Source organism: Lolium perenne, chromosome 7, assembly GCF_019359855.2.
Source record: "Lolium perenne isolate Kyuss_39 chromosome 7, Kyuss_2.0, whole genome shotgun sequence".
Taxonomy (NCBI): domain Eukaryota; kingdom Viridiplantae; phylum Streptophyta; class Magnoliopsida; order Poales; family Poaceae; genus Lolium; species Lolium perenne.
The window spans coordinates 207,621,616-207,643,776 of NC_067250.2; the positions used below are offsets into that span (position 1 = coordinate 207,621,616).

Genomic DNA, 22,161 nt, shown 5'->3' on the forward strand with positions numbered 1-22,161 from the left:
CTGACGCCCCCCTCTGGAGTATTTAAGGGTTTCGATCTAAAAACGTGAGACGAGAAGTCGAAGTCGCCAGAAACCATCCAGAACGCCGCCACCATCGCGAAACTCCATCTCGGAACCAGAAACTCCGTTCTGGCACTCCGCCGGGACGGGGAATTGGAGGAGATCATCGCCATCATCACCACCGACGCCTCTCCATCGACCAGCCATGTTTTCCCCATCCATGTGTGAGTAATTCCCCCGCTGTAGGCTGAAGGGGATGGTAGGGATTGGATGAGATTGGTCATGTAATAGCATAAGATTGTTAGGGCATATTGCCTAGTGTCCGTTATTGGTACTTTGATGATATTGTTGCAACTTGTTATGCTTAATGCTTGTCACTAGGGCCCGAGTTCCATGATCTCAGATCTGAACATGTTATTGTTTCATGATGATATTCATTGTTTTATGATCTTACCTGCAAGTTGTATACACATGTCGCTGTCCGGAACCCGAGGCCCCAAAGTGACAGAAATTGGGACAACCGGAGGGGAAGGCGGTGATGTGAGGATCACATGTGTTCACGGAGTGTCAATGCTTTGCTCCGGTGATCTATTAAAAGGAGTACCTTAATTTCCAGTAGATTCCCTAGAGGCCCGGCTGCCACCGGCTGGTAGGCCAAAAGATGTTGTGCAAGTTTCTCATTGCGAGCACGTACGACTAAATATGGAACACATTCCTATGGATTGTTTAATACTTGGATACCGTTTTATTACTATCTGCAAATGCCCTGCTTTGATTGTTACATGAGTTTCTCTCATCCATGCAACGCCCGTTCATCCATCCCTGTGCCTACAGTATTTTAATCCTGCTGTTTACTATAATCACTACTGCTATTTTTGTTACACTGCTGCTGTTATTTCACTACTGCTACTGCTATAAAACTGTTACTACTGATAAACTCTTGCGAGCAAGTCTGTTTCCAGGTGCAGCTGAATTGACAACTCCGCTGTTAACGCTTTAGAGTATTCTTTGTCTCCCCTTGTGTCGAATCAATAAATTGGGTTTTACTTCCCGCGAAGACTATTGCGATCCCCTATACTTGTGGGTCATCACGCACCATGTGGTGCATAACTAGTAATCGAAATACTAGTGGCGCACCACATGGTGCACCACTGCTAACCCATAGGTATGTAACTACTATGCCCCATGGCGTGCCACTGCTATTTTTGAAATATGGATCTAGATCTGGATCTACCACCATTTTCTTTTGCCCATTTTTGTTTTCCAAGTTATTTTATTTCTCCAGTTATCTTGCCTTTTTTGCTCGTTTTATTCTCTCAAATAGATGGCCAGTGGGAGATGTTGGACGATGGTGGAGAAGAGAGGCTAGAGGATGGAGGAGGAGAGTGGAAGGAGGTAGCCGGAGATGAGGAGGAGGGAGGGGTGGCCAGAGATAAGGAAGAAATGAGGACGAGGAGGCCGAGCGCCAGATATGAGGAAGAAAGGAGGAGGAGGAGGAGGTTGGGCCCCGTAGAGGCTGGAGTAGAGGAGAAGGAGAAGATGGAGGAGAGAAGGAGAGGAGGAGGAAGAGAGGATGGATGAGAGGAGGAGGAGAGAAAGAGGACATGGTGGTGGAGAGATGGAGGAAATGTGTGGACGAGGGAGGAGGTGGATGGAGATAAGGGTAGTGGGGCGCCGGCTATTTCAAATTTTGGAGGCGGGGAGGTTATCAGTGGCGCATCACAAGGCTTAGTGTGCTACTCCCTTTTTTTTGAATTTTTTGCCTGAAAACTAAAAGCTGAAAAAGTCTTGTTTCCTTTTTAATTTTGGGGAATCTAAAAAATCCCTAAACAACCATAAAATAATTCTTCGAATATTATAAAATAAATATGCTTAATTCATCTCCATATTATGTGCAAGTTATCGGACAGACTAAATCTAGTAATAAGTTTTTTATCAAGCTCATCAAGAAGAAGATTGAGGATTATCTCAGTAGATGGCACAAAGTGCTCTCCGCTGGGTGCGTAGAATCTCGAGACATGGTGCAACAAAGGTAACTCCAAATAATATTATGTATGGGCAAGAAGTTGTTTTATTGGTAGAGGTGAATCTAGCTGCTTTGAGGTTCTCTAAGCAAAATTATTTATCAGCAGTGGATTTCCATAACTTGATGATGGAGAACATTGAAAAAGTTGCCAATAAATGTTTGATTTCTCTAAGAGATATAGATAAGGAGAAATTGCTGGTAGCAAGAGCTTATAACAAAAAAATGTGAGGTTAAAGAGTTTCCAAGTTGGTGGCCCAATGTGGAAAGTAATCCTACAAGTAGGTTCGAAGGACAGAAAATTTGGCAAATGGTCTCCGAGTTGGGAGGGTCCTTTCAAGTTTGTGAGAGTGGTTCCCACAAAATCATATTTAGTGGAGTCTATGGAGGGGAATTTATTACCTCGAGCACTCAAAAAAATATATCTAATGTTCTATCCGAGTGTGTGGCAAGAAGCTTAAATACACATAGCCGATATATAATTAATGCCCTTAGCGTACATGAGAGTTATCACCCCAAGAACCAATGGCTGATGTAGTGTTGATATCATCCTTAGACAAAATATATTGCAAGTTATCTTTCGGCATACAAATTTTACCGAAAAACATGGGGGCAGGTGTTGCTAGTTGTTTTTGGCTTAAAAGTTGGAAATTTCAATATGACCTGAAATTTTAAAAAATGATATATACTGAAGTTGTGTGTCTCATCGAGACAACCAATTTTTATTTTTTAGTCAGCGTGATCCGAGTTAGTATGCAATTCGTGGAGCCAAAATACTGCAGACGCTCATGTCCTCAAACACGGAAGGGTCGCCCCACATAGAGATGTATAAGGTAAGATGATCCAGGCGACCCGGGAACCTCGGAGCTTGAAACGAGACCGAGGGAACGATATTGAGCACTTCCGACTGAAAATTAGGCATCTAAAATGGCTTTGGATAAAAAACCGACTAAATTGAAAGTTCTTCGATATTCCGAGTCAACTTTGATTTGGCGTAATTTCGACCTGAGGTTGTTTAGACCCTCTTATTCGGCAAATCCGGATGAGTGGAATATAAATGAGTTAGCTATAGACTCAAACCGAACACTTTTAAATTTGAGTCATAACGAGTCTTGAACATGGACTTGGATGAAAAAATGAGCTAAACAAGAGTTCTTCATCTTTTGGAGGCGAACAACTTTGTTTTTACATGATTTTGATTTGAGATGCTTTTACTATACGAAATATGAGTAAGAATGTTCACGTAGTTTTCAAACCGAACAGTTACAGAAAGGTTGAACCAAACCATCCTAGTTGGACCGCAATTAGGGAATTTGGACGTTAGTGCAACACATTTAATTGAAATGAATTTTCCGGTCAAAAGAAAAACAGACAGCTGTTCAATACTAGTTAAATATCCATTGCACGTTGCGCTAATCAGGCTAGGATTATTTCCAAACAGCCCTGACTTATATCCTCACGTTATTTTGTTTATTTTGAGAAAGGAGAAATACTAGATATCCTCACTGAGCATTTGACAACTCAGAGACGCTGGTATACATGCATGGTAATAAGTATATATATGCGTGCTCCCTGAGAACACGCTGATGCATATGGTAAGTATCATTTTCGTCCAGGTTCATTGCATATACAAGGTCTCACCCTCTATATATTTACATAGCAGAACCGGGCTGGGATAGATTATCAGAGTCGATCCGAATTGAGTCTACTCCAAGTTAAAATGGCAGCGAAAATCATGATCAGAGCAGCCATTGCTATCATGCTGCTGCTTGCAGTCGGAGAAGAAGCCAGTGCATTGTTGATTCAGAAAATCATAGAGGTGCGTGTGGTCGATTGCCTCCCGGTAAAAATAAAGTTACCAAGACTTCTTTTTCTTAAGGTGGTGAGATTGTAATGATTTTCTTACGTATTACTTCTGTCTGCAGAGCGACGACGGCGACACGATTGATTGCGTGGCCATCTCCACTGAAATTCTGCAGGTAGTCGCTAATCTATATACTCCTTGATAATTTATGAATATAGCTTGTGTTAATTTATTTTTGGTGGTTGATTTGAAGCCGACGAGAAGCATGAAAGCTATCGTAGCCGACTCCGACATTGCCGTTGCCGCGGAGGAACGGCCTCAGTCCTGGCGTAAAGGTGGGGCTGGCTGCCCGTCGGGAACCGTTCCGATCCGGAGATCGCCGGCGGCCAACGACATGAATACTACGGAGGCCTTCTCCATTGCCGGCAAAGGCGCCCCACCGCCTCGTGAATTGTCTGGCACGGTGGAGAAGGCTGCTGCTTACGGCACGAACGGGCCGTACCACGGGATTCGGGCGGAGGTGCCCGTCTGGAGAGTGAACGTGAACCATCCCGACGAGTTCTCCATGAACTATGTCATGATTGGCTGCACCTTGGATACATCCTGGTTGCCCGGGATCGGGGCCGATCCACCTAGCTCTCTCCCCAATCAAATTATGGCTGGAGTAATGGTAAGTAATAAGGCTAGCTGTCCATTACCGCTGGTATTTCGCTTCTGCTAACGGTCAGTTGAGGAATGTGCATATGCCGTCAGAGTATCGATTTCAAGTTGTGTTTTCTTTGTCAGGTGTACAGAAAGGATGTATTTTTTAAAATTTTCTGTTGGCTAGACTCCCATAAATACGGTGACTAATATTTAGTCCAAATCCTTTGTATTTCGCAGACCTGGCCATCTGTCTTCGGGGACTCGCTTTCAAGATTGTTCGTGTACTACACCGTAAGTGCTCCAAATGTTCCCTGGACTGCTTGTGTTTCAAATGATAATACCTTATCAACATTTTTGACAGTAGCTAGTACTCGTTTGGTACCAATGTAATTTATGTATAACCCATTGATTATAGAAAAAGATGTAGACCGACAGCTCTACCAACATCTATACGTATGCTCGTGCAGAACGACAGCGGAGTGCACCACAATTGCTTCAATACAGAGTGTGGAGGCTTCCAAATTACAAACACCAAATATTCGCTCGGTACAGCGTGGTCAGGTGAATCACAGCTTGGAGGACAGCAATATGGTGTATATGTAGGCATACACAGAGTAAGTTTACCTTACGTATTGGGACATCACTAGATTACTACATCATGATACATGCATACATATAGACAAGGCAACCAATGCAACTGATCCATCCATATGCAGGACGATACGAAGCTGATCTGGTGGGTGTCGGTCATGGACGTGGACATCGGCTACTTCAACGACACTGTGTTCGACACGAGGTTCCCCGAGGGCTCCTACGTCGAGATGGGAGGACGGGTGCTCAACACCAGACCTGGGGGGAAGCACACCACCACGCCCATGGGCAGCACTATACCGTCGTGTGCCAGTACGCTCTACGCAGCCTCCATCAAGAGGTACCTCGGTGTTAGCGCCCTCGGCCAGCTCTTCCTAGACCAAGTAGACAGGACCGTCGCTACGGTGCCGAGCTGCTACAACGCCAGGCATATCGGATTCGGCAAGAAACAACCCGGCTACCAGACAGCCTACGGAGGTGCTGGGGGGAAGTTCTGTGACCTCTGATCGACTCATTTCGAGACAAAGTGGCTGAAAATAAACTCGTCTTCTTTATATGTTTATGGCTTAATTTTCGAACTACGTACTACATTTCTCAACAGTATATGATAAGTTAAAGGTTATAGTTGGGTTTTTTTTTTCTGTGTTGGGCTCGCCGAAACCCATATCCAGTACATGTATATCCGTCTATATTGATACGGTATCTGTACATCGCGTAAGAAAAAAAAAGGGATCACGTGAGCAAGATCTTTATAGGACCTTTCTATTTCGGCACACGCACGTGACCATAGATACGTACAAAAAAAAGTACAACACAACGCAGGCCATACGGGCCTGTACAGGGTTGTACGGACGGCGGACCTATGCTGAAAATGTGATCGTGCCCCCGCTTACGAACAGGTACGGGAAGATCTCCACCGTTGTTGTGTTTGACGTGCCTAGAAGTTTTCCGGGGGAGGAGCACCGGAGCAGAAGTGATGATAAGTCTCTCCTGCTCTCTTTTTATATACCATGGACATGGAATGCAGAGGTACAACCGATGGCATTATGTATGCATATATTTTTAAGCACCAGTTATAGTCCATGAATGTGGAAGAACATGATATTGTAGTAAGCACATTTTAGCAGTGATGTACGTAGTTCGACAGTCTGATATGCTTGAGAGAGAAATCCTGAAAAATAGCAGATCAAGATGAAGAAAAAAAAATGATTGTGCAATCTATCGGGATTTTCCTTTTAGTTCACCTTGTGGTTCAGAGGCCACACGATAATATGTCTGGGTGGCCATTGTTAAGCAACTAGCCCGTGTTTTTTTGAGTGCTCTCCTAGCAAAGTTCTCAACTTTCTGATATTTCTGCTCTGTTTAGACTCTCCCTAAACTATGCTTGAGAAGAGTATTAAAAATATTTTCTTTATAGATGACAATGTAAACAATGATACATTTGCAGCCAGAATACATGTCATTTTCATGTCTGAGAGCTCGGTACAGAAAGACTACTTTTTGTTCAATGTTGTGGCTGCAACTGATGCTTGCTTTCAGCAAGTTAGTAATATGTTGAACTTAGTAGATTTCCCTACTTGATTTATTTGTTTTGCTCAATTGCTAAAAAACCAGCAGTATTCAAGTATTACCTACTTGATCTATTTTTGTACTTCCATCAATCCAGCTGTCTGACCAAAATTGCCCCTACTCTCATTGGTTTTGTGACAGCTAGAGGGGCAAAGTGGTGAAACTATTGCTGAAACATTGCAGAAGAACACATGGATCACAGATATACGGAGAACTCCAGATCTGCTAGCCATTGCTGAATTCATTACCTTGTGGACGTTTGTTCAGGATCAGCCTCCACTCAATGACTATGAAGATTAGCATATTTGGAGGCTCACGGCCATTGAAGAACTCTTCATCATCCCCTTTTCCTACAAAGCTTTCTTCCTAGAGACAGTTGAAGTCGATTATGCAAGAGCTTTCTTCCTAGAGACAGTTGAAGCTTCTCACCTGGTGGCTCCGCGGTTTTGAGCGGCGGCACAATTACTGACCTACGCAGCGGCGTGGCTCTAGCTCGCCGGGGTCACCGGAATTTGGGAGGTTTTGGCGTAGGCTAGGATATGGTATGGATGTTTTTTTTAACCAAAAGCGCAAACTGATGGTTATTTTATGGATTTGGCACTTTTAGGTATCTGCTAGAAATGCTTTTATAGATATTTTTTTAGATGGTAGGCTTAAGATGAATTCAACTTTAAATTAATGAAGCCACACAACAGACTATCTTTACTATAAATTCTGGATAGGATGCGATGATCATGGTATGTCAAAAGAAAAAACTAGGAGAAGGATCGCTAGAATTAGAAAAACCGGTTACGGATGGATGGCTACTAGTAGAAAAAAGACCTTCCATCCCAATCCATTAGTCTCCAATACTTTGACCCGGGACTAATGGGGTCTTTAGTCCCGGTTCTGCTAGTGAACCGAGACTAATGCTTCGGCCGGGACTAAAGGGTACCCTTTAGTCCCGGTTGGTAACACCAACCGGGACTGAAGGGCTATGGTAGGCTGCGGCCAGCGCATGCCTGTTACCAACCAGAACTAAAGGGTACCCTTTAGTCCCGGTTGGTGTCCCCAACCGGGACTAAAGATTTTTTCTGGTTTTTTACTCCTCACGCACCCTTCACCACCCCCTGGATCACCTTTTTTGCTTTGTAAAATACAAAAGAAAATGATAGAAAATTCAAAAAATAAATTGTTTTCAGATTCTTGTATGTTATGCGACCTACTATTCGGTGAAATTAAGAAATTCTAATTTTCACTTTTTTTGCAAAAAGGTTTGAAAAATGGTAAAACCGCATTAACTTTTGCATACGATGTCGGAAAAAAACGTATAATATATCAAAATCATCGTGGGAAAAAGTTACATCTGAATTCACTAGGGTAGCGTGCTAGTGCTGGAGTTGTGGAAGGATGGGTGACCGAGAGGGAAGTTTGACCACGAGTAAGTAATTTGACTAGAGATAAGTGTACTTAGAGATAGAGACTAAACTATGCAAATAACTCAAATAATAGAAATTCTGAAAAAATAGGAAAAATGGAGTGAATTTTTTTTTGGAAAAGAATAGAAAAAATAAATTAGAAAAATTCACTTGGAGACATTTTCGCCCCGACGCACGCAGGTCACATGGATGGACCTTTAGTCCCGGTTCGTAAGCAACCGGGACTAAGGGGGGGCTTTAGTCTCGGGTATTTAGTCCCGGTTGCACAACCGGGACTAAAACCCGTTATGAACCGGGACTAAAGGCCCTTTTTCTACTAGTGGGCCTACACAATTAAGAAATGTGTTCGACAGTGTTTCAAGGTTTTGTCCGAAGTGGGCCATCCAATAGTCTATTGGGCCCTCATTGTCCATCATAAAATCTACTCCCTCTGTCTATAAATAATTACCACAATTATTTTTAAATACGGATGTATGTACACACTAAAAATCTATCTAAATATAATCATATGTAAACAAGGTTAAGTCACTTATATTTAGAGACGGAGGGAGTAACAAAGTGGGCCTCCGCCTAACCATGATAGCCAGCGTTTCCGTCATGCATTACCTTCGTCGACCATGGCGAGCGAGAAGTTGTCGGGAAGCAGTGCCACAAGTGACGGCTGTGAAAAGAAGAACGTGACTAAAAATAGTTCTTGAGTGGTGTGTGGCCCAGTAGGATCCAAGCGGAAGAAAAAAAGGTGTAACCTTGTTATCCCCTTTTAGAGCATCTCCAGCGGCGCGGCGCATTTTATTGTTCGCGCCGCGGACGCTAAAATTATGATCGCTAGAGGGTTTTGGTTTAACAATGGGCACTTCCATCGGTTGCATGTTAATTTATATGCCAACATCGGCAGAAGATGAGTACACGGAAGGTTACAACAAACAGAGAAAAGGAAGGGATGATCCTGATCTTATAGTTACGATCGGATCACCCCGAATACATCTGAACTTCTATCTGTCTCTATCTGAACTTCCGTCAGGGTTTAAAATGAACTACCGTATCATAACAGATACTTTAACACCCCTCCTCAATCACAGCCTTCTTAAGGTTGAGTGTGTACTTAAATTCTTCAAACTGCCGAGCTGGTAAAGCTTTTGTGAAACCATCTGCCACCTGGTCCTTTGATGAAATGAATCTAATCTCAAGTTGCTTCTTTGCTACCCTTTCTCTTACAAAATGGAAATCAATTTCAATATGTTTAGTCCTAGCATGAAAAATAGGATTAGCTGAAAGATAATAGCACCCATATTATCACACCACAAGCATGAGATTTCATTTCTTTGGATTCCCAGTTCTTTCATTAAAGACTCAATCCAAATAACTTCTGTTGTGGCATTAGCCAGAGACTTATATTCAGCTTCTGTGCTTGATCTTGACACTGTTGCCTGTTTTCTAGCACTCCAAGAAATTAGGTTGGGTCCAAAGTATACAGAAAAACCTCCTGTAGACCTCCTATCATCCACACACCCTGCCCAATCTGCATCTGAGAAGGCACTAACTAGTGTAGAAGAAGATCTCTTAAAGGTTAAGCCAAGACTCACTGTACCACTGACATATCTCAATATTCTTTTTACTGCTGTCCAATGTACCGTGGTGGGAGCATGAAGAAATTGGCATACCTTGTTGACAGAAAAAGCTATGTCTGGCCCGGTGAGAGTCAGATATTGTAATGCTCCAACAATACTTCTATACCTTGTACTATCTTCTGGTCCTAGAAGTTCTCCTTCAGTGACAGAAAGCTCCTCTGATGCTGACAATGGAGTAGGTAGTGTCTTGCACTCTTTCAATCCAACTCTGTTGAGCAAATCTGAAGCATATTTCTCTTGAGTTAGTATAATACCCTGATTAATTTTCTTTACCTCAATACCCAAGAAGAAGTGTAAATCTCCAAGGTCCTTTAATGCAAATGCCGAGCTAAGATCTGGAAGGAGTGCATTGACTGCTTTGTTGGAGGAGCTAGTAACAATAATGTCATCAACATATACTAGCACAAACATAATAATGCCTGACTTATAATATATAAAAAGTGATGTATCTGCCTTTGATGCTAGAAAACCAAGTTCTTGTAGTTTTGAACTTAACTTTGAGAACCATGCTCTTGGTGCTTGTTTCAACCCATAAAGTGACTTGTCAAGTTTGCACACGTGATAGGGTGCATTGGGATTTTCATAACCAGGTGGCTGCTTCATATATACATCTTCTTCCAGAACACCATGAAGAAACGCATTCTTCACATCTAGTTGCCTCAAGCTCCATCCTCTTGATACTGAAACAGCTAGAACAAGTCTAATAGTAGCAGCTTTAACAACAGGACTAAATGTATCTTCATAGTCTATACCATATCGTTGTTTAAAACCTTTTGCCACTAATCTAGCCTTATATCTATCAATAGTACCATCAGCTTTCCTTTTTATCCTATAGACCCATTTACAATCTATCAAATTTGTTCCCCTTTTATATGGTACTAAATGCCATGTTTTATTTTCTATTAAAGCCTTATACTCATCATTCATAGCTTCTCTCCATTTTTTATCAGCTAGTGCTAGTTGCAAAGTTTCAGGTTCATTTGTGGAGCAAGATAAGCCATACCTCACAGTTCCATCAGTATAAATTTTTGGTTTGGCATGACCAGTTTTGGACCTTGTTACCCGGGCTGGAGGTGCTGCTGATTTTGCTGCAGATCCACCATGCACAGAAGATCCACTCACTGGCGCTTGATCCGAGGCTGTAGCAGGTCTTGATCCTGTCGGAGACGCATTCACGCGCGACGGACTAGCTGCATGCCACGCGGCGTCGTTCTGGTGGTCGCCAGCGTGTGGCGACGCGGTTGATGGCGACCGGCCTGTGCGCGCGTCAGGCACATGCATGCGCCTATGGGGCTCCGTGGCGGGACTACGCGACGTGTCGCCCGCGGACTGGCATGCTGCTGCAGATGACAAGGACCCTGCTGATGGCTCCCCGGATCCCGATGCAGATTCTTCTCTGCTATCCGAGGTTTCCGTGATCCGAGGCGAATCAGCCTCGTGTCTTGTGCGATTTTGGCTAGCTCCCAAATCTGCTCCGTTTGGCCGCGTTTCTGATCTGTTTTGCACGAAATTTTCACCTGTAGTTTGCTGTTCCTGCAGGGCACTTGCAACACCAGGAATTACTGAAACATTAGATGTTAGATCAGTGTAATGTTGTGCCCCCTCTTGAGCTAACATGGGTGAGTTTTAGAGAGATTCTGGTAGAAGTAAAATTTCTTGACGAAGACGAGTGACGGCATTGGAGTGGAGGTTAGCAAAGGGAAACACTGTTTCATCAAATACAACATCGCGTGAAATATAAACACGACCAGAAGCAATGTCTAGACATTTAACCCCTTTGTGCATATGACTATAGCCAAGGAAGACACATTGTTTGGAACGAAAGGCTAATTTTCTTTGATTGAAGGGACGAAGATTAGGCCAACATGCACAACCAAAGACACGAAGAGAAGCATAATCTGGTGTTTTGTGGAGTAGTCGTTCCATGGGTGTTTCATGATTAGTGACCTTGCTAGGCAACATGTTAATGAGATGTGTGGCAGTTAGGAAGGCTTCATCCCAGAATTTGAGTGGCATGGATGCATCTGCGAGAAGAGCAAGACCTACTTCAACAATGTGGCGATGCTTTCTCTCAGCAGAACCGTTTTGCTGATGTGCATGGGGACATGACACATGATGTTCAATGCCTATCTTTCGAAAGAAGGAATTTAATTTCTCATATTCACCACCCCAATCAGATTGGATGGCTAGAATTTTCCTATCAAATTGGCGTTCAACAAGTTGCTGAAAATTATGAAACACTTGGAAGACATCAAATTTTTTCTTGAGAAGATAAATCCATGAAAATTTGCTAAAATCATCGATGAAGCTTACATAGTACTCATATTTCCCTACAGACATAGGTGCTGGTCCCCATACATCGGAGAACACAAGTTGCAAGGGGTAGGTAGATGCACTAGTAGACCTTTTCATAGGGAAGTTGGTGGCTTTTGGCTCTTTGGCAGGAGTCACAAACCGACTCGATGCTAGATTTATTTGAATAAGGGAGTTCATAATTGCTAAGAACTTGTTGAACAATGCGAAAAGAAGGATGTCCTAAATGGCTATGCCATCTGACAGCTGAAGGCTTGGAGATGCTAAAGGCATGTTTATTCTTGATGGATGGCGAAGATATCAACGGGTAGAGGCCACACACACATCGTCCTTTAAGAAGAATTTTCTTCGTTGCCTGATCCTTGACATAAAAGTACCACGGGTGAAATTCAATAAATACTTGATTATCTCTAGTAAAGCGATGAACTGAGACAAGGTTTTTTGTGGTATGTGGAACATGAAGAACATTTTTTAGATGCAAGGATTTAGAGGGGGTTTTAACAATTGCATGACCAACATGGCTAATGTTCATACCTTTTCCATTGGCCGCATGAATCTGCTCACGGCCGGTGTATTTCTCCTTCATGGTGAGCTTGTTGAGCTCACCGGTGATGTGATCGGTGGCGCCCGTGTCACCATACCAGTTGGTGTCCACGCCGTATGATGCAATGTTGGCGCCCTTCTCCTCTTCTTCTTCATCCTCGGAGTAGCGATGCCAGCACTTCCAGGCCTCATGGCCCGGCTTGCCACAGATTTGGCAGGTGACAGGGTCACGGTCCTTGTGGCCGCTCCTGCCTCCTCCACGACGGCCACCATTGCCGCCGCGTTGCTAACGACCATGGCCACGGCTGCTGTAGCCACGGCCTCCTCTGCGTCCGCCACGTCCACGCGGTCCGCCACGTCCGCGCTGCGCCGAGTTGACGGAGGAACCTCCGCCGGTGTCACCACCAAGCAGCTCGATGCGGCTGTCGTAGGCGCAGACCTGGGCGTACAGGTCGCCCACGGTGAGATCTTCTACTCCGTTAACCCCAATGGCGGCGAAGAGGGGGTTGTAGGATTCGTCGAGGCCGGCGAGAAGGTACTCGACGAGTTCTTCTTCATCGATTGGTCGGCCCGCTGCGGCGAGCTCATCAACGAAGCCCTTCATCTTGGTGAAGAACTGGGCCGTGGTCATGTTCTCTTTCTTCGTTTTGGTGAGTGCGACGCGCAGATTGGAGATGCGCGTTCGGGACTGAGAGGCGAACATGGACTTGATCGCGCTCCTGACATCTGCCGCTGTTTCCATCCCAATAACAGAGATGAGAATATTAGGTGAAAGAGTATTTAGCAGGAACGATATAACCTGCTGATCCATCGCCACCCATGCATCATAGGCTGGGTTGGCCTCCTGGGACGGCTTGCCGTCTTTTTCGATGGTGATGGTTTCTGGCGGAGCATCCGTCTTGGCGTCGATGAAACTCGTCAGACGAGCTCCACGGATCGGCGGCAGAACTTGTGATTGCCAGAGAAGGTAGTTGGATCTGGTCAGCTTCTCGCTCACGGCTAGACCGGCTAAGGGGTTCATCATGGCGACGGTGGTGAAGCGGTGAGGCTGTAGATGTGTTTTAGGAAGTAGGCTCTGATACCATATGATCGCTAGAGGGTTTTGGTTTAACAATGGGGACTTCCATTGGTTGCGTGTTAATTTATATGCCAACATCGGCAGAGGATGAGTACACGGAAGGTTACAACAAACAGAGAAAAGGAAGGGATGATCCTGATCTTATAGTTACGATCGGATCACCCCGAATACATCTGAACTTCTATCTGTCTCTATCTGAACTTCCGTCAGGGTTTAAAATGAACTACCGTATCATAACATATACTTTAACAAAAATGACCATTTTTGTTCGCGCGTCCGTTGCGTCTGGGGTTGCTCCAGCGGGGCGATGCATTTTTTTCTTATTTTTTTCTCCACTCCATTTATACTAGTTCCAAATATTATATATTGGAACATGGTTTTACACAAACTAATAAATAATTGGAAACATGGTTTACACAAACTAATACATAGTTTGAACCATGATTGACACAAATAAAACATTGCAAAATGAGGAAACCAGTTGTGTTGATTTCCGTATGTTCGCTGCCAAGAAAGAACATTCGAGGGCACACTCAGTCACCCAAATACTACAACAAATGTGTTGACTTGCGACCTTCTCCTAATGACCGTAGGAAAAATCGTCATCAATCTATGACGATTTCGCACTGAATGGTCGATAGCTGTTTGGGGGTGTGAAAACCCTAGAAAATTACGACGATTTAGATCAAAAACGTCGTTATTTCCTTGGATGAAATCGTCATAGTTGAAGCCACGCGATCTACGACGTTATTTCTAAGCGATTACGACCAATTAAGATCGTCGTATTTGTTTCTTATGATATGTGTCGAATGACTAGATGCCACCACAACTGTTTTGCCTACGTGTCATGTCCAAGTGTCTACCACATCACTTGTTTCGCCTGTGTGTGTCTACTATCAATTTCACTTATGTTTCTACATGAATATTGAATATTGATTTCTTTTGAATTACTTCTGCTTGATTCAAAATGTGACCAAAATATTGGGCATGAACTTTGTTACCTAGAGGTAATCTTGCAAATATTTTTTTGGATCTATGATAAAGTAGATAGTTTTGAACTTAAAAATGTAGATGCTTCACGAAAACCATATTTGGCGCATAGAAAATAAACAATGAATTTTCTATGCAAAGATGGTGAAAACCTCCGGCACCAACATTGCTTTCCATCACAAGATGCACACATGCTTAGAAAATAAAAATAGAGAATTCTTTGTGGCATACTGAGGAAATCCTTCTTTTGAGTTACAATATAGAGAACTCATTGTGGCATTATTGCTTGGCATGGTAAGGGCACATGTGCCAAAAATATCATTAAAAATACATTTATTAGGACATTTATTTAGCACTAAATACTAGTGCATATATATTAAAAAAATTACTAGAGATGCATCTAGAAAATATTTCAGCGCATTTTCGTTTCCCGCCAGGTTTTCCCTTTGGAAAAGACTTGGTATCAGCCGACCGATCCGGCGCGAAAGATCGGTCGCGCTGACGCAGCCCATGTGGCCTTCCTTCGAGCGTGTTGTGTCACGTTTCTGCCGCTCCCCTGGTGGCTGGTGCTTTTAGCTAGCACTAGCATGCATGTACGATGTACGCTGCAAACTAGCATGTAGGTTCGGACGCTTAGCTAGCTTCTGCTGCTTTTGCTAACATGTGTACGTATTCGTTAGTTTGCCCTGTTCGTCGCCCGCGACTTATTCTACTCCGAGTCTACATTCCTGATGCATGGGAATATGGGATGGTCGGATCAAGCACCGACACGCTCCGACGAGTACGTGGCCGCAATGGACGATGGTACAACTTAGTTTTCCCTGTAACTTTCTCGATGTTGTGTGTGTTAATTTTGTAACAAACACACATGAATTTTGTAGGGCAGGAACATGCGAGATGTTGTAATATTTAACTGGACTTGCCACAAGTTTATGTTTACCGCAGATTATTCGATGTAGCATTAGCCATTTAAATATGTAATATGCTTGTAGAAATTTTGTTGGGAAAGCAGACGCCAGATGTTGTAAAGGTCTATGCCTGGTTGGAAAAAATAACTAAGTCGATTTAACACATTACTTTTTGTTGTAATCGACTAAAACTTTTATTTAAAATAGTTGGTGATTTTTATTGTAAACAGAAATGTAGCGAACTTGTTATTGCTTAACCAATTTTTCATAGGCACAAACACATATTTTTTTGTTGTAATAGTTTGCGATTTTTTGTTGGAATTGTGGGTGATTTTTGTTGTAAACCACCTGTAGCAAACTAAGTTGTTGTTCAACCACTTTTTATAAAATTTTGTTATGGATATTTTTGTTGTAATAGTACATATTTTTTATAAACCAGTCGAGATATGTTTTTGTAATAAAAATTGTTGTTTACCCTTTTTGTAGCATTATTTTTAAAAATTCATTAAGAGGTTTTGTTGTAATATTTTAATTTTTTTATACATGAGGTTTAATATTATTGTTGTAACACTCTTTACCTTGGTTGAACTAGTAACACTTATGTGCAGTACATTTAAGGCAGCTTGTTTGAAAATGGGAGTAGGAGACAGAGCTCACGGCAGCATATGGTGGGCTCCACAAAGTTGGCCAAAACCACCACGCCACCCTCTCCAGTAGTCTGAACAGCATCTGACATATAATCACTAGCAAACGCAACTAGGAGGATCATGCCATGCCAAGGCAATGCACAGCAGCCAAGGCATGACTATGAAAGACCTCTCGTAGCCCTGTCTGACTCAGCGCAGCAGTCAGGAGGGCCAGACCATGTGAGCAAAAAGCAAATATCACTATACCGTACGATGGCTAATCGACGGGCATGAAAGCAACCGATTTTCGGTCCGCGGATCCGTCGACCTACGCGTAGCGCGGTCATTTCGGGGGGACGCTAGGCGTCGGTCGCCCGATGGGGACCCCAAAAATCGGTCGTTCTCCCCTCCGTACGATCGCGATCCGACGTCTGGAATCAACCATGGCGTAATATTTGCATTTTGCCCCATGCTTTCTTAAAACTTAACCCGCAGTCATATTCTTCCCCCTGTTGAAGCGAAAAGGTATATCTTTTTGGGTCTAACCTTCCCGATATTTACGACAAGAGTGCCACCTAAGGGCAGATCCGAGTCATACCAAGTATTCTCTACAGGGTTTACAAAAAATATTTAGTATTACAACAAAATGTTCAATTTTTTTAAAAGTAATATTATACGAGTAATAAAGTGTTTAAACAACAAATATTTTGCTACATGTAGGTTTACAACAAAAATCGCCATCCATTTCCACAAAATTGCAAACTATTACAACAACAAAAAAATGTGTTTGTCGCTATAAAAAATTGGTTAAGTGATAGCTACATATTTGATTACAACAAAAATCAACAACTATTTTATTTAAATTTATAAATGATTACAACAAATAAGTTAGGAATTTCTATTTTCGTGCCCTCCGTTCCTTAGTTGTGCTCAGTTTTCCCCAGCTCCTTAGTTTTTCCTCAGTTTTTCCCAAGTGCTTGTTTGAAACCCGCAGAAGGCAGCTCAGACGGCAGGATTCCCGTTAAGTTGACCACTCCGTGCTGACGTGTGGGGCCGCGTCGTGTGGGCCCGCGTCGCGTGGGGCTGGTAGAAAGGGACCGCGTGGGACAGGACGAGATAGCGTTTGGTTGCACGTGAGCAGGAGCTGGGTTTTGTCTCTCTCGGCCATTGGCATTTCCCTTTTAAGAGTACCTTTTCTGCCTCCTTCTCTCTGCCTTTTTCACCTAATTAGTATCAAATCTAGAGAAGCTTGCATTTCTATCTTTCTTCAATTATTATTTGTGCCTTTTGGTCCTCGTTGTTTTTCCAATATGGCAGCAAATCTAGTAGGGAGCTCAATCTAGTACTCCATCTCGTCCATATGTATGTAGTTAAATCTAGAAGCAAATCTACAGGGAATGTACGATAAATTCACAAGGTCATATAGTAGAATAGGGATAGATAATATAGATAATAAGCTGCATTCAGCAGCCAAACATAGTAGGGTTCGAGGTTCTTCACAGCAGTACAGCACCATCATACTAACAATATAACAACGAGGGATCCCTAGCTAACAACAAAGGGATCCCAACAACAAAATGGAGGAGGCAGCAGCAGCACACGTCCAGGACTCCGCCTACCCCATCTGCCTCTGCCTCCACTTGTTGCTCCCCTTGGGAGCCTTGGGCTTGAGCAGAGGCATGTGCCCGCCGGAGATCTCCACCCGCTGGATGCTGCGGAGGTGCATGCCGAGCGCCAAGTGCTTGGCGCGGAAGGAGTTGGGGTTCACCGACGCGCCGACCTTGGGGTTGGTGTGGCCGATGTTCTCGGCATGCGTGAGGACGCAGTTGAAGTCAGTGCCGCCGAGCCTCCTAGTGCAGAAGGGGCACCTGTAGACACCCTTGGCGACGTCGAGGTAGGAGACGTACGGGCCGACCTGCAGCCTCCGCAGCACCTGGCGAGTCTTGACGTCATGGTGCTCGTCGTCGCTGCCAATGTCGCTGCCAGACAGCTGATCCATATCAAACGGGAATTTATTAGTGAATGAGTTGCAAACGTGCATGATAACAAAGTTAGGAAAAACAGAGGCAGTCTCAGTTAGAGTGGACACGATTATATGTCTACAGGGACGGTGTAAGCGAACCAAAGCTCATGCACAACAGATTTGTACACAGAAATGGTTCGCTGAACCCTCCCTGTAAAAATATGTGCCCACCGATTCATCATAGGCAAAGAAACGGATTCCAGATCTTAACTTTAAACACATTCCAGATTATTTGCAAAATTAAACGGTTGATATCTTTTGATTCGTGCATAAAATAACTGATTGAGATCCTATGATTACTTGCATAAATTAACTGATTGAGATCCCATTATTACTTGCATAAATTAACCGAATGTCTGAACCCCAAATCTTAAACGAAATCAAGGAGGGATCAAAGCAAAATGGAATAAAATCGTCGCAAATATTAGCCCAATACTCATCCATCCACAGATCCATCTACACCAGCACAAATAGGGTTCAAAAAGGAATGGGGAACAAAAAAGGAAGCAAACCGTAGTTACCTCGTTCCATGGGTTCTCTATGGAGGTGTCGTAGCGGTTCGGGGGCGGGACGTACGGCACCGGCTCGTAGGGGTCCCATCCCGGCGGGATCTGACCGCGACCGGCGGCAGCAGCCTCCGATGCACCGGCGGAGGTGGCGGCGACGTCCGTTGAGAGGACGGAGGCGACGTCCGTTGAGGGGACGGCGTCGAAGAGGGAGGCGTCGCGCTTGGAGCCGACGGCGCCGTGGACGATGGGATTGGCATTCTCCTTGTCCATCTCGCCGGCAGAGGAGAGGGAGAGGGAGAGGGTTTTTTGCTTTGGAGAAGATGATGGGACGTGAGAGAGGCGACGTTGCGTAGGCGAGTGAGAGTGACAAATATAGTGGGAGGAGGCGTCTATAAAGGCAAGGGGTGGTTAATGCGACCCGCGTCCTACGCGTCCACCGCTGCACGTCTGCACGTCTTGGACTTCTGCAATGCGCCACACGTCCACGATTTTACGTCTTCGACTTCTGCACCGCGACCGGCGTCTACGCGTCAACAATTGCACGTCTTTCATTTCTGCACCGCAACACGTGTCCTCGAGTCTAACCCTGGAAATTTAGATATACTCAGGTATAACCTCGAGCATTATACTAGCATTTTTTGTGTGCTCAGTTTTCCCCTTGAGTGCTAATACTGGCTAGTGCAATATGCTCAGTTCTACCCTCAAGTAGCTAGTCAACAGACAGTCAACAAATGGGATTAACTAGTTAAATGAGTCATTTAATGTGCAAAAAATTCCAAAAAATAGTGGCACATACTCATGGAGTCTTTACCACAAATTGCCAGTTCTCAAAACATAGATAAGTCATAGATAAATAAAATTTTACCACAAATTGCCACTTCTCAAAGGCCTTCTCAAATCACCTAGTAGCTATGAAGGTGCATGGTTTTCCACAATAAGCCCTTCCCAAAACAGCTTTCCCCAAAACATACTTTGTCTAAATGAGGCCACAATTCTCACACTCATGTATATTTGTATTGCAAATAGTTTGAGATAGGCCAAGATGGGTTTTATTGTACAAAACACGCATTTTCCATTTTTTAAATCTCATATTTGAATCCCTTAGTCTGTTTATTACATAGGTGCCCTTGGTTTCTTGATACTACTCAGTTTTGCCCTCTCCCTCCACAAATTCTCTCACACGTGCAACATTGCCCTGATTGGTCTAGCCCATGTCACGCGGATCGTGCCCGCCGACCGTTGATCGTATGATCTAACGGGCAGGATAACCCCTCTCTCTCTCTCTCTCTGTCGGCAGTTACCTTCCACTCTCTAAGTATGCTAAAGGGCGGTTTTCTGTATTTATTTTCACGCGCTAAAAATTATAAACTCTTTTAGGCATTACTTTTCATGCAAAAAATGATAAACCATCACCGATTTGTTGTAGCCATAAATTTTCACGCAAAAAATGATAAACCGTCACCGATTTGTTGTAGCCATTAATTTTCACGAAAATCCCAAATGATAAACCATCACCGATTTGTTGTAGCCATTAATTTTCACGCAAAAAATGATAAACCATCACCGATTTGTTGTATCCATTACTTTTCACGCAAAAAATGATAGACCATCACCGATTTCTTGTAGCCATTACTATTCACGATAAAAATGATAAACGAACCAATCTATCTATCTCTGTATTTGAAGTTTGGAAGGGTTCACCATCTAGTTATGTTAACTTTTGAGGTTTTGACCTGAAAACAAATGGGTATTATAAAGGGAAATAAAAGTTCAAAAAAATGTAAAAACGAAACAATCTACCTATCTTTGTATAGAAGATCGTCTGTATGATTTTTGAGGTCATTTAGAGAAGGTAGAAAAAATCCCTTTTGAGAAGGTCGAAAAAACCTAACTTGTTACAAAAGCTGGTTTCAGTGAGACCTAACCAAATTTGGCATACATTATGCCATATCTATAACAACAAGGAATATCTAAAAGGGAAAGTTTCACAAAATTTGAAATTTATGGCGAAAATGATGCCATACATGATGCTGTTTTTCGAGGTTTTGACCTGAAAACCAATTGGATATTATAAAGGGAAATAAAAAGTTCAAAAAATATAAAAACGAAACAATCTATCTATCTATGTATAGAAGATCAGCTGTATGAAATTTGAGGTCATTTAGAGGAGGTAGAATAAATCACCTTGTTAGAAAAGCTGGTTTCAGTGAGACGAAACGGCATGCGTTTAAGCAAAGTGATTTTTTCGAACATCTCCAAATGATCCCAAATTTTCCATACATGATGCCATACGTGTAACAACAAGGAACCCTATCTAAAAAGTGTCAAAAAAGTTTGCCCAACCATATAGCTCTATCAAAAAGAACCTCACCTTGGCGCTAGTATAATTTTGGGCTTAGTTACAAACTTTCGTTACCTAACCTTCAACACGAAACTTGTTTCAAATCACTTTTGGCATACAAGAAACAAATTCCTCCTTGATTCGAGCACCACAGCCTCCAAACTTTGCCGATGCCGATATCGGCATGGTCGGAACGGCTATGCTCGACGCCACTGCTAGGTCACCGTCGGGATGCACCCTCAATCCCGTCCCCTCATTCGATCACTGACACACCAGAGATACCTCCCAGGCCAATGCCGAACGTACATGCTGATGCCAATGCCGAACATGCATCTACGCCGATGTGGGCACGGCCACGCCGCCCCGCTATGCTGGACGCCACAGACCACCGTGAGGTCTTTCCCTTTGCCACCACACTCTTCTAGCACCCATCTATACACGCCAGAAAGGAGAGACACTAGTTTTCTCTACATTGCTCGCGTTCGTGTCGGACACGGTTAGTCAAAGTTTTGAGGTAGTCGTCGATGTCGTCGACCATTTCTTCTCTTCTTTGCATGGTTAAACGCGTCTAGTTCATATCTATCTAATGCGTCTGGTCTCGCCTCATGCAGTTCTTTGTGGACGTCTGATGGCGTGTAACTCACACGTTCGTTGGGAACCCCAAGAGGAAGGTATGATGCGCACAGCAGCAAGTTTTCCCTCAGAAAGAAACCAAGGTTTATCGAACCAGGAGGAGCCAAGAAGCACGTTGAAGGTTGATGGCGGCGGGATGTAGTGCGGCGCAACACCAGGGATTCCGGCGCCAACGTGGAACCTGCACAACACAACCAAAGTACTTTGCCCCAACGAAACAGTGAGGTTGTCAATCTCACCGGCTTGCTGTAACAAAGGATTAACCGTATTGTGTGGAAGATGATTGTTTGCGAAAACGATAGAACAAGTATTGCGATGGGTGTATTTCAGTAAAGAGAATTGGACCGGGGTCCACAGTTCACTAGAGGTGTCTCTCCCATAAGACAAACAGCATGTTGGGTGAACAAATTACAGTTGGGCAATTGACAAATAAAGAGAGCATGACCATGCACATACATATCATGATGAGTATTGTGAGATTTAATTGGGCATTACGACAAAGTACATAGACCGCCATCC

General features: G+C 43.5%; 2 protein-coding genes across 2 annotated transcripts in view; one reads left to right on the forward strand and one right to left on the reverse strand.

The window, feature by feature from the left end:
• Positions 1 to 3,743: 3,743 nt before the first annotated feature.
• Positions 3,744 to 5,654, forward strand: LOC127321793 (protein neprosin-like). Its single transcript, XM_051350761.2, has 6 exons — positions 3,744 to 3,842; positions 3,949 to 4,002; positions 4,081 to 4,497; positions 4,710 to 4,763; positions 4,940 to 5,086; positions 5,189 to 5,654. Exons 1-6 carry the CDS (start codon positions 3,744 to 3,746, stop codon positions 5,567 to 5,569), a joined length of 1,152 nt encoding a protein of 383 aa, XP_051206721.1. The 3' UTR covers positions 5,570 to 5,654.
• A 3,452-nt stretch (positions 5,655 to 9,106) lies between these two features.
• The window catches only part of LOC139833829 (uncharacterized), a 31,694-nt gene continuing 18,639 nt past the window's right edge, over positions 9,107 to 22,161 (reverse strand). The window contains exons 2-5 of the mRNA XM_071824181.1: positions 12,905 to 13,582; positions 12,526 to 12,733; positions 9,785 to 11,240; positions 9,107 to 9,296 (exon numbers count right to left, since the gene is read on the reverse strand). Of these exons, the coding sequence (XP_071680282.1) occupies positions 9,107 to 9,296; positions 9,785 to 11,240; positions 12,526 to 12,733; positions 12,905 to 13,582 (2,532 nt within the window). The remainder of the gene's footprint in view (positions 9,297 to 9,784; positions 11,241 to 12,525; positions 12,734 to 12,904; positions 13,583 to 22,161) is intronic.